The sequence below is a fragment of the Ambystoma mexicanum genome, chromosome 7p (genome assembly GCF_040938575.1).
Source record: "Ambystoma mexicanum isolate Mex_15411 chromosome 7p, UKY_AmexF1_1, whole genome shotgun sequence".
In the NCBI taxonomy this organism is placed as follows: Eukaryota; Metazoa; Chordata; class Amphibia; order Caudata; family Ambystomatidae; genus Ambystoma; species Ambystoma mexicanum.
The window spans coordinates 665,534,570-665,547,965 of NC_090939.1; the positions used below are offsets into that span (position 1 = coordinate 665,534,570).

Genomic DNA, 13,396 nt, shown 5'->3' on the forward strand with positions numbered 1-13,396 from the left:
GGCAGCAGAGTGGATGCAGGGGTTGGGGGCGACTGCCACCAAGCACTGTCCCTATCTCTGCCACTGTTGAGCATGCAGAGATGGGACTTGATATGATATGATGGGTTATTTATAACACGCTTAATACCCAGAGGTTTCTAAGCGCGGACCCAATCTGTGTTGCTCTGTGTCGTCTTGCTTCTGAGGCAAGCACGTTGCCGCTGAGCTATCCTCTCGAGACCACTGTTCACCAATCACCATAGATGCCACATTGGTCCTGAAGGGGTAGGCAGCTATTTTGAGTGTCAAGGAGGTATTTCTCCCCATAAGCGTGTGGGGGTTCCAGTAATTGGAGGTGGGGCTGCAAGGAATCTTAAGCAGTCAAAAACTGCCACGAGACCAAATGAGCACATGAAGCAGGTCAACAATGTTTAATTATTTATTTTATAGGCAGACGTACAGTGCTCGGTGGGCACAATTCAGGGTGAAAGTTAATGTGTGGATCAAGGCTGCCCTCTACACATGAAAAAGAGAGGTGCAATCAAAGCACTAAAGGAATAAATCAAAGCACCAGTCTCATCAGTCTTTCTCTGGAGACAGTGTCTGAACCCTCCCGCCCTCCTCTCCATTGTCAATACTGCTGGTGGGATAGTGCTGTCCCTGCAGGCTCAAAGGTCACAGATGCCTTTCTGACTGCTGCTCTGATAGCCATTTCACTGCACTTCAGAGGATGCGTGTAGAATCGGCACATGTGTTCCAAATATCTGGTGGCAGTTTATTCTTCACATAATTATTAAAGCCACATCTGATCTGTATCATACACATGTCAACACTGCAAGCCTGAGTACCCATGGACAGGCTGTGTGTATTCTCCCTAGACTGCTTCACAGTGCTGAAATCAGCAAGACATTAGCACATGCGAGCTGCCTCTCTTTGATCCTTTTTGAGGCAAGGTAATACTTCCCTCCCACCGAGGAAGCTCTCAACATGAGCAGCCTTGAAAGCAGGATTCAGGGGGTACACCCTAAACAGAAGGACCCACCTCTCATCAGGGTGTTGCATACCAAGGGGCCGTTGATGCTATAAGCCTGAGAAGGGGTGAGATTGGTGTAGCTCAGCATAGTTGGGGAAAGATTCTACCATCTTGCTTTTCTCTGCACCTTTCTTTCCTTTCTGTCTCCTAGACTTAAGTTAGCATAAAGCACTTTGGGTATGAATAAAGAAGGCAAAGATCAATTGTCACAAGGACAGGATTGGACCCCTTAAAGCAGGCTTGATTAACTCCTATCCCATAGGGGTGTAGTTATAAAAGAGGGGCTCTCCCTCCCCTTCAGGGATTCACTCCTGGAATGCAAGAAGAATTCATGCAGACCTCTTTTCGGAGAGTTGACCTTTCCGAAGCCCTCAGCAAATGAGGTAAAGAAGGAGGGCTCCAATGCAGAGGCAAGCTTGGCTTCCTACCCAATTCACAAGCCATATTGGGTATGAACTGCTGCTGGAGCAAGTCATGCCTCTCTGCCAGTTACAGCAGTACTCTGGCCCTCACTAGAGATGAAAGTCCCTAGCAGATGTTTGCCAGCATCCTCCAGGTTGGAAGAGTGAGAACAAGGACTCCTCTTGTCCAGGAGCCCCTGGATAGGCACTCACAGCATCCAGAACAGCCACAATCCCTGTGTTTTATCGCTTTGAACTGATTAAACTGTATTGAGCCATTTTTGATGCATACAAACCTGCATGTGTTGCTTTTGGCACTCACTCAAACTTCAAACCACTGCGGCTGCATCTTCGAAGCAGTTTGCTGCAGTACCACACCAGCTGACTGCATTGTTGCCACACCTCAGACCAGAAACTCACTGCTGCAAAAGGCTTAAAAAACTTCAAACCCTGCATTCAAGTGCCTCAAGCCACAAGCATCTTTGCTTTCGAAAACAAAATCGAACATCGAACATACCCTGGTGGCCTCATCAACCTGCTTCATTATAATGCTGCTTCGAACTGCAACAAGCCGCTCTTCAAACCAGACTCGATGCCTTATCCCTGTCTAAATGACAAGAAATCGCCTCATCGGACCCCTAATAATAACCACTTGCACAATGATTGGAAGCCTGGTTCGACACCATTCAACAGGCAAGAGCTGAATACGGTACGGTTAGAATTTGTTGGGACCCTGGAGACTGGTTAAGTCCTCCTTTGCATGTTTGTTGCAGGAAACATCCTTTTTTAACACTGTGATGATCTGTTGCCTTTTTTGTTCCTGCTAAGCATCCTCAGTGCTTGCATCATTTCATTCTGAATGTCTGTCTTCCATTACAGGTATGGATTTTTGTTAGTGTTTCCAAGTAAAGGTTTGAATGCATATTGGTGCGTTAAATTAAATTATATTTATATTTGTATAGAACCTTAATTGAACATTGCTTTATTTTCGATTGTTTTAATATTGCTGACTGTTATCACATTCACACCCCTCTTAAGAGAAAAGCCTACCCACATTACGAAAAAAGGTGAAGGAGGTATATCTCTATATGTCACTGTTTCACCTTTATGATTGGTATCACTCTTGTTTTGTAGAAATGGGAGGGGTGAGTAGGCAGCATAGCCAGTACTCATCATTGTACTCCTGCGGGGCAGAAGTCATTTTGTCACACAAATGGTGTCATTAAGCTAACTTGTCCATACTAAGCTAGGGCAACAGGAAGGAACAAACTCGTTTTGACCTAACACTAGTTTACATTTCTTATTGTACAGTGATGCAGATACCCTGTGAATGCAAAAATGATAAAACACCAACCCCGAGCAGGACCCCTATTTTAAAAGCTGTGCATACCGATTCACAACTTTGTGTAATCACAACCAGAGCTTAGAAACAAGAATTCATGTACTGCAATAACTTGTTTTGATCAGTAGTAGATTTTAAATCTCAAGTAGTAGTAGACTTGATACATATCTATGCAGAAATGTTACTGATTAGTGATTACGTTCTGAATGTGCTAAATGGGGAGACACGCAGCACGTCAGACATTTTACCAGGGAGATACTGATTATCAGACTAAACGGCAGGGTGAAACTCTGCCAAATAATGACTTAATAATCAATTGTTCAGCAGATGGTACTAGAGGATGTAGAATAATTAAACCTACAATTGAAATAAGGAAGCTGGACACATGTAACAAGTGGTCCTGGTTGACTCAGACTCTGCAATCTAAGATCTTGCAACCAGCAAATACATAATGTTCTTATTGTGAGGAATTGCCATCTGGCCAGGTTATGAAAGTCTTGGATTTTTTTTCTAAATGTTCCTTGTGCTATTTTAAAATTAATTCATAAAATATTGCAGGTAATTTCACCTCTGAAAGGTAATCTGCTGATCAGATTCCCCTTTAATAAGCTCCATGCCAAAAGCATAGTGTTTATCTGTGCCAGGCTGCACCAGTCTTCTGATCTGTAGCACCTGCTGTCAGTGGCATTTCACAAGTTCATAGGTCACAGTTGCCCATTTGACAGCTGCAGTGACAGCAAAGTCTCTGCGGTGCAGGGGCTGCATTTAAGATATGCACCCATGTACCAAAACTATGATGATCATAAGTAACCCATGATGATGGCAGTTAAGGCATGTTGCAGGGCACTACTCATGATCATTGCAGCCACATCCAAATTAATATCACACATGTGTCAGGTTCTGTGACCCATCTCAGCTGTGGAAGATAATGGGGTCACCCTTACCTCCGTATTCCGAGTTCCCTTTGCGGGTCCTTCCTTACCTCCTGCTTTTAACAGGAGTTAAGGTACCTCGGAAGTAATTACGGTACCCCTATGGGGCAGGAATGGGGAAGGGCAAAAGGTGAATGGGGAATTACCGGTCCATTCCAACCCTGGAATGGACCGGTAATTACTCCATTCACCATGCCGGATTTGGGACGGTTTCGGAGTCAACCATGGAGCTAATTACTCCATGGTTAGCTCCAAACCCGGAATGAGGCCCAATGTGTATTCTGGCCAGACATGTTGGCCCTGTCAACTGACAGGACAGGGATCTGAATGGCCAGGCCTCTTCTTTGATCTCTTTGTGAAAGTAGGGATCGCCCGCCGCCAAACACAATCACTCTACAGGAAGTTGTTCTAGGCCCAGGCATCAAAGAAGCCCACCCATTCAAAGAGAGTAGCGGCCCAACAGGGTGCTGCACTTCTAAAGGCATTTGATCCTAGTGAGAAGGGAAGGGAGCTGAGTTAGTGTGGACAAAGGAACTCTATTCAGCAGAGGAAGACTTCCACCATCTTGTTTATCTCTACCTCTCTCTCTCTCTCGGTCGCTCCCCCTCTCTCTCTTGCTCTCTCTCGCTCTCTCTCTCTCTCTCTCTCTCTTCTCTCTCTTTTTCCTGTCCCCTCCACTTCCTCTAGAGAAAAGCACCTTGAGCGTGATGTCAGAAGGGCAAAGTCCACTGCTTTTAAGCGCAGGAATCGGACCACTGAAGCACACCAGCTTTTGTCCAATCACCTACAGGCTTTTGCCTTTAATAGAATGGGTCTCCCACTTCTTCTTCAAATCGTCTTTTGGACTCCACCCCTGTAAGAAGATTTCATTGGACCCCTTTTGGGAGAGTTGATTTCCAGAGCCCTCCACCAGTGAGGTAAACTGAGCATCCGAGGCAGAGGTGAGCTCTGTTCCCTACCCATTCCCAGGGAACGTTTGGGGTGAAGATGCTACTGGAACAAGACGTGTCTCTCTGCCATCCACACTGCTGCCAAGACCTCAACTTGATGAAGGACCCCTGAAGGTGTGCACAAGCCTCCCTTGCTGGGAGTTAGAAAACAGTGACTGAACTTGTCTCTGAGACCAGAGAGTGGGACTCACATCATCTAGATTTCCAAGAAAGCCCAGACCCTTATGTTTACTCACAACAGTGGATCTGTCGACGGGCCGGGTTCACTGCATTTCGAACCAGCGGGACCGTGTGTAGTTGCCTTTGGCACTCACCAAGCTTTTCAAACTCAAACTGCTCATTCGCTGCCCCACTGTGCTAGTTGAGCATGTCATTGCCTCGGTTCAAACTACATTCTCCTTTGTTGCATCTGCCACCGCCAAACCGATGCTCGTCTTTGCTGCTGATCATCATCAACTGTCGAACCGTCCCTGGTGGATCTTCGAGCCCCGACCATCGGATAATGCATCGAATCACTCAAACCGAACCTGCACATTAGGTCGCCAGCCTATTTGCCATCTACGCGACCATCAAACCGACACTGGTGGCCCTCAAGATCTGCATTGTCTCAAGCACTTCATCAAACCCGTCTGGCTGAGCAACATATACTTTCACCAGCTTCTTCGAACTGACCATTAAACTGAATCTGTTGGCCTTACAATCCACTCATCTCCCTGCATCACGTTTGAACTGCAACGTGCGTCATTCGACCCCTGCTTCACACCACTCCCAGTCTAGGAAACTGCAACCCCTGCACTTGAACAGCCCTGAACCGTACGAACAGCACCAAACAACCTGGCTCGCCATAGTCGGACTTTGGGCCGTAAGGACTGGTTACGCCACCTGTGCAACTCCCCCCCCCCCCAGACAAATCATTTTACAAAGAACATTGTGGTCTCTGAAAATGCCTTCTCACCCCTGCATACTCACCCACATTGTTTTCATTTTCTGTATTCTTGCATTTCCTCTGTTCTACATGTTTTCTAATTAGTTTTCTTGCAGATAGTGTGTTTCATCATTAAAGTATATATTTTGTATAGCACCTTGATTGTACATTCACTTTATTTTGAGCTGTGATACATTGCTGTTTGGGTCACTACTTAATCACATTCACAGCCCTCTTAAGCGTATAGCCTTCCCTTGGCCTACATTACCACAGAAGGAGAAGACGTATCCCTTGAACGCATTACCTTTAAGACCATGTTGACTATTGGTTTGTAGAAGAGTGAGGGCTGAGCCTCTACTCATCCTTGTACCCCTGCAGGACTGATGTCGATTGGTCACACATATGATGTTATATAAGGGGACATGGGCATTTTGATAAGGTATGATGTCCTCTTGTAACAAGAAGTGGGAGTAACTAAAAATCTCCAGATGAATGGTGTGACTACAAACATTCAGCCAGCCAAGAAAGAGACTAAGATTAGACAGAAAACAGCCCTAATTATAAGGGCTAAATCAGAGCAAGGCCAGGAGAAATTAGTAGCAGCATCTCCCATCCCTCAAGACTTAATTGGCAAATCGAATTGATGAAAACAGATAACAACTATCGATTTTTTATTAGATCTCACTTGGTAGTATAGGTGGCGATTTACCACAGTGATCCACCAATGATTGCGGCCGATTTGAACGCAAAGTGCCCTTTTAGAATCCTTCTTAATAATGAGATCAGATGCGAAATGGGAAGCATATCTGTACAATCAGAATTGTTAAAAAAACAGTCAAACAACAAAAACGTCCTCTGCATCAAATGGTTACATGAGAGGCACTTTGGAATGCTGATCGGTTTCACTAAAGATAATGTATCAGGATAATATACTCATGTCACGAAACGTACTGCATTAACTATGAATAACGTTTTTAGATCGAAATATTTACTAGTAACAAGAGAAGAGTGGATCCAAATCGTGTACAGTGGACGTTATACATTTCTGACAATTGCAGTAGTGAATTATGTTATCAATATAAATATGTTTGGACATTTTATTTTATATGTTTTATAGGGCTAGAGTCGAGAAACTAAGTGATTGTCCATTTCACTGTACCTTGATGAATTGTGATATCATGAATTGCACTTTGAGCTCGTATGCATGTTTATTGTTATTGGCTGTGAACTTGTTTCTTCTTTTGCTTTTTTCATATGTAAATACAGCTTGGTAAAAGTTTATAAATTGAACTATGAACCCAAATAAATAAATAACAAATAAATCAATTAAAAAACAACTTTAATTACATGCCATTTAAGGATTGTGTATCTATCCTGATAACACCTAGGGAGGAAACAATAATTTGCCCTTAACTATAACATGGACAAAAACAGAGCAGAGGGTGTTAATGACTTGCTCTGGTAGAGGGGGGTACAGGGGATAGATGTAAATCAATGAATGAATTGCATCGATTGCAGAGAATAAAATGTATGCAGAATAACTATAAAAATTGTGAAGAGATAACTGGATATGGGACTCTCCTATAAATAAAGACAACATTAAGAAAAAACTTTTCACTTCCAAAGCTAATTTACAGTGTGGTAGAAGCCTCAATGAAATGGGTGGCCACAAGAGTGAGGATTCATAATAAGGCCTGCAAAAGGAACCTAAAAGCTTGATCCAAAATCACCAAAAAAGTTACGTAAAATAAGAAACCCAGTTCATGGAAATACATCCATAACCTTACCACAACTCAAAGAAATAAAGCCAACAAAGATTACTAAAACCTACTTAAACACTCATAAACATTCATTCACCTACATTACCACAAAAGGAGAAGGAGGTATAGGTCTTGACTGGGCCTGTACATGATTGGGGTCCCTCTTGTTTTGTATAGTAGTGCGAGGGCTGAGTAGACTGTTTAGCCACTACTCATACTTGTACTCCTGCAAGGCAGTAGTCACTTTGTCACAACCCTCCTTTGGTTTAGTTTAATCGGGTCCTTATCTTCTGGCTTGGGTGTGTTCACCTGAGCTTTCTTTTGAATTTGACTACTTGCATGCCTGTTGGCAGCTTTTGCAAGCTCTCTGGGGCCATTGATATTCTTGTCTACTAGATGCTGGTGTAACTCTGTTTCACAATTTTTAAAGGCATATCCTCATGTGACCAAATGATGCATCCTTTCAAATGTGCCAACTTTGTCACCTGTTGCCCAGATACTTCAAGGACTGATGCGTAAACGCCTTAACGGTTTGAGTCACCTTTTGAACGGATGTATGGAAGAAAGGCCAACAGTAACATTTGCTCAGCATAACTGATGGCAATTCACCAAGAGGCCTTAGACAACAGTCGCAAGCTTGAGATTTCGGAATGGATGGGGTGGGAAATGAAGGTGATGCATGACAAAAGTAAGAATACAATGCCTGTTTTGCAACAAGACCACTCCACTTTAATACAGGGAACTGGTCTACGAAAAGATTGCTGGGATACATTGTCCAGGGCATGTACAAATGTAGTCGCCCCTTGGGAGGGATTGACATGGGGACTAATTGTGTCAGGGTACAGGATGGTTGCTGATGGAACGTTGAGTCTGTAACCTTTTGTAATGATGTTGCTGACCCAGGAGATGGCGTGGGTGGGAGTTCCCAATCTTGCCGTCACCCAGACACTGTTGGATGTGAACATGTCCAGGGGAGCCTCCTTCATCAGCTGAGAATGCTTCAGCAATGCCAGATGGGGCAAGGATTCAGAGGCTCTATGTGAACTTTAAGGACTAGGTCATGCATCCTTCATGTATCCTTTGCTGCAAGGTATTACTTCAGGCACTGTTAATGTGTCCTTTATGTTCTTTTATTTCTCTATTATGGGTGTTGTGGTGACCCATAGAGTGGCACAAGTGCCAGGTGTGCATGAATGTGTTTGTGTGTGGCATATGTCTGTTGACTGAAATAACCTCGCAAGCCTCATTATTACACACTCTTTTTCCATTGTAATCGTAAATGTAACATAGGTGTATATGTATCAATGCCAGGTGTGGTCCTAATAGAATTTTAGTAAATAAACTTTTTGCATTGGTGCTGCAGCCCTAAGCCGCTACAGAGTACCAGAAGCAGTAGCTTTATGGAAGACTGTTTTGAAAAATTGCCTGCATTATGACTGTTCCTTTTAGCCAAACAGATACAACTTGGAATAATGTAATATAATTGTACTGTTTTTCTCCCATTTTCTCAGTTGGTGCAGTATGGAAGGCTCATTACATGACTCCGATATTCAAACCAGAAGGGGCAGGAGGCTGCTATGATACAACAGTGTGCGACTGTACCGGGGAACACGTAGCCACTCACGACCCCCCTCTGCTGTTTGAACTCACCAGAGATCCCTCCGAGGCTGAGCCACTCTCCCAGGACACTGAGCCCCGATTTAAGGAGATAATACAAAGAATTGACCAAGCCGTAGAGGTCCATCGAAAGACAATAACACCAGTGCCACAGCAGCTCTCTGCCATCAACAATGCCTGGAAGCCGTGGCTGCAGCCATGCTGTGGTACATTTCCTATGTGCTGGTGTGATAAAGAACAAAACAAGGCTATTAACTCACGAAGCAAAGGTTAACTTTGAAGATACAGGTGCTAAGCCTGAATTTCAGGACCTATTTTATAACATAATGTTTTTGATGAGTAAAAGATTGCCTGGGCCATCGCATTCTGGTGAATTACATGGTTTATAGTCATAAAATCGATTGCAAAAATTTTGAAAGTCAAAAAATCCAAAAATAATGTCGAAAAAAAAATTCAGATTTCTTTTTTAATACGTTTTTATTCGAAATGGGGGGGTTCTCCCCCAACCCCCCTTTTTTATTTTTTATTTTTTTAACCTTTTTTTGCATGTGGAACCCCAAAAAAATATATAAATAAAAAAATAAAGAATTTGATTTTTTTTCGACATTAAGTTTTCGAATTTATTGTAATTCGACATTTTATTTCGATATTATGATTGACCACCGAATTACATTGTTCAAATTGAGAGAATTCCTATGTTAATGTTAAGGGGTCTTGTCCTGCGCACTCTTGCCACTTGCCTGGTCTCTTGGCACTCTGGCAGATCTTCAATGGAAGGAGGTTTGGGGGTAGGTTAGTGGGATCGACAGTGAGAAGAGCAAGAAAGCTTTGATGCGCTGTTGTCAGCTTCAGTTCAGAGAAACCAGTCACTGAGCGTAGGTGTGTTTTTTGTTGGTAGCCGTCATGTGGTGTTGAAGTATGATTGTGTATGATATGGTATAGTTTCGTGTTAGGTGTTGTGAGGTGCGTGCCGTTTGTGGTGCGGTAGAGGAATGGTTGTGTTTAGTTCAGAGTTTGAGGTCATGCAGGATGGTGGTACATTTCCTATCCCCACAATCTAAGTGCAGTACATTTTCTACCCCCAACAATCCGTCCAAGTGTGGCACATTTCCCACCCCAACAATCCATCCAAATGTGGCACATTTCCCACCCCCCACAATCCATCCAAGTGTGGTACACTTCCCACCCCCAGCAATCCATCTAAGTGCGGTATATTTCCTATACTAAAGTTTCTTAATTTCTCGAAATTGTTCACAGTAAATAAAAATATGCACAGCATAACGTAATATCATATACAATGGAGTCTATAGTAGAGATTATGTGATTGATTAATTTCATTTGTTTTAACTCATTCAATCAGATAGTCATTAATATACATGTGGCATCGAGGTACAGCATGTCATTTCAGTGTTTGTGAATCATTCTAGCTGTAGAACTGTGATGCTTAAGTCTGTACGGAGCCCCTTTTCCCTTTCCATGGCGCCAAGGGGAAGGAGCGTTGAAATAAGGTAAGTGGGGGAAGTGGAAAAAAATCAAAATAAGGTGGCCGTCAGGTGGGATGGAATGCATACTTTCATCGGTGGTTCAAGCCCACGTTTCACAGCCGCCAAGGTGCTAATGAGATAGGGTCCTATGCATTCAGACCTTCAGAAGCAGAGTCCCAGCTACTCTGCTCAAGTTACTCACAGTCATGTGGGGAGCTGCTAATGTGAATTTGAGCTGGACTGTGAAAAGATTAACTTGCCCAGCATCACAGCGTGTCACATCAGTGAAGGAGAAGGCATACCCGTCACCTAGCAACCAGAACAGGAAAGTCCTGTGCCCCAGAGCAGGAATGAAAAGCATGTGTCTCTTAGTTACAGCAATGCATTGCCACATTCCCAGCCACATTCCGAGGTTGATGAGATGCCTTCTTCACAGGCAGGTATGCTGGGTGCACAAAATTAATCTGAGGGCAGTGGAGCAGAAATAAGAGTAATTGAAGAAAGACTGACAACAAAAGACATTCAAAAATCCACTGAGATATTACAGGCAATGTGAGCACTGCCATGCAGAATGTAAGGTAATTGAGTGATAAGCTAATTTGGGACTGGAGCTCCAATCTAGAATTCTACTAAATGTGAACTAGTGACACATATATGTAAAATGGGAATTATCTTAGCTTCCCTGTCCCCGTCAACGAGGGAAGTACATAAATACACCGAAAACACAGGCTTGTGAAATTGTTTATTTTGTAAATATGCAGACAAATCATTGAGTTGTTCAAAATAATCAACCGTTCTTTGGGTCAAATGAGCAGAGCTTAAAACATTCTTGCCAGAGGCCTGAAATGTCTGGTCTGCTCTCTTCCGTCTAGAACTGCTTCCACTCAAATGGTCTACATAAAAAAGAACAGGTAATGGGATAAATGACACCAGCATGTGAAAAGGCAATCCATTTCACAGAAGACAGCACAGTAATATCAGTGATATTAGATGATTTGTCCAGGATCACTGTGTCGTCTGCTGGCAAAGCCAAGATACAAGCATAAATACTTTAGTTTCAGTCTTGAATATGGATACCTAATCACCTCTCGGAGTAACAATTTATGTTCATCATTGGGGTTGGCTGCCTAGGTTTCACAAGACCCCATCTGAACAAACCAATTTCTAGACCGTCACCACATTGATGCTTTGTTTATTTTAATAGCAACCACTACGTGGTGCAGTTACATTCCTTATAAATGCACCCTTTGTGCTATTACAAAACAAAGTGCATATACACAGATATCAGCTTCAGGCATAATAAATGAGAAGTTTACCTTACTGGAATTTGGCATTGTCAACTTACATATGAACACAGATCTCAACTTTGGGTTTTGCACATGATCAGTATAATCAGAACAGACAGGTGAGAATGGTACAGGAATTGTCTCAGTGAACACACAAACTATGAATACCACAGTGAGCACAAAGCATTACAGGATTAATTGAGCAGAATGTACTTGTCAACATCAGACAGTCAAATAGGTATATTAAAGGTGCTAATTCAGCGTAGATAGGGGGACGCACCTACCAAATGTGAGAGTAAAGAAGGACAGTGGGGGGCAGGATAAATGTGAAATGACCCAGGTATTCTAAGTGACAGACGCCCTGCACAAAGGGCATCACCGAGAACGGAATGGGGTAATAATGCATTGGGTGTACACACAGTGCCTATGCATAGCAAAAGAAAGGGAATGGTAAAAATAGCGCCATCATAAACACGCATAATGGAAAATCCCTCGGTCGGCTGGACCCGAGATACCTCGATCACGTGATCAATACGACAGGTTTCTGCAAAGGAGGGTGGGGCTCAAGATGCTCATTACGAGAAAGCCAACAAAACTAGTACTGGGCAACGTAAGTACAGGGCGGTCAGCCAAACTAGCCACCCTACATGGCAACAGGCAGGGTTGCTTTGTGCCACTGTGCTGGTCACATGACCGCCGATGCCCATCAGCAGGCTGCTGTGGGAAGGGAACACTGGACAGAATGGCGTTCCTGGGAGGACCAATCAGACAGTAAGTTCTTGAGCTCTGGGGAGATGGCCAGCCTCTAAAGTATTGATTACAGAGTTTGCGAAGGTTATTTTCCAACAGGTATCATGTGAATGTCCCCTTTGCCACCAGCTGCATGGTGTCTCATGTTCCGTTCTCATTGGTGCTGACCAATGGCAGTGTATTAAAGTTCCGGCGGTCCACACAAATGTTACTTCTTTAATAAGTTGTTCTGGGGTGGGTTGTGAATAAATGTGGTACCACATGGGGAGGAATTGTAATGGGAAACTGTTTGTTTCAACTACGCTTCACTAATCAACGTAAGCTTCGAGTAGTTAATGCCCTACGAACCAATTAAATCTATGGGAAACATAGAAAAAGTGAATTCTCCAACTTGCAAGTGTTTCGATTGATTTCCAACCATTGTATTTCTTCGTACAAAAATACTGTTTGTAATCCATTCAAATATCAGCCTCTCGATCAAAGCTTATACACTGTTCTGTTTGATTTGTGCTCGCCAAGATGTAATAAACAGCGTTGCTTCTGGTCCAGTGTTTGCTCTACTTTTTGAGTGTGTGGTTTTTATTATACTCTAAATTTATTTATCATTATAAGCATTCTTTTGTTTTAGTTGTTTGTTAACTATTGTGATGAATCAGTTAAATGTGTTCAAAGTTTGATTTTAACTAATTCACACAATAAATAAATTATAATTATGCTCTAATTGGTGGACCCCTGACTACATAGGTGTAGAGCCTCTGCGGCACGCCATAAAATATCCTGGCATGTTCTATTTAAGTTAGATAAATAATGGGAATTTACTTCTTTAGATTAGGCAGCCTTGTGGATTACCCTACCAAGGCGGGGCCCAGGTTTCTTTGCCATCTCATTAAGACATCTCTATCCCCAAAGCTGCTTATGGGGCCATCTATGAGTTGGA

General features: G+C 43.1%; 1 protein-coding gene across 3 annotated transcripts in view; it reads left to right on the top strand.

Annotated features, from left to right (window-relative positions):
• LOC138526244 (arylsulfatase D-like) overlaps nucleotides 1-13,003 on the top strand; it is a 796,293-nt gene extending 783,290 nt beyond the window's left edge. For all 3 annotated transcript variants that reach the window (XM_069636735.1, XM_069636736.1, XM_069636737.1), the window contains one exon: nucleotides 8,834-13,003. In XM_069636735.1, the coding sequence (XP_069492836.1) occupies nucleotides 8,834-9,213 (380 nt within the window). In that variant the 3' untranslated portion in view covers nucleotides 9,214-13,003. The remainder of the gene's footprint in view (nucleotides 1-8,833) is intronic.
• The last annotated feature ends 393 nt before the right edge of the window (nucleotides 13,004-13,396 follow it).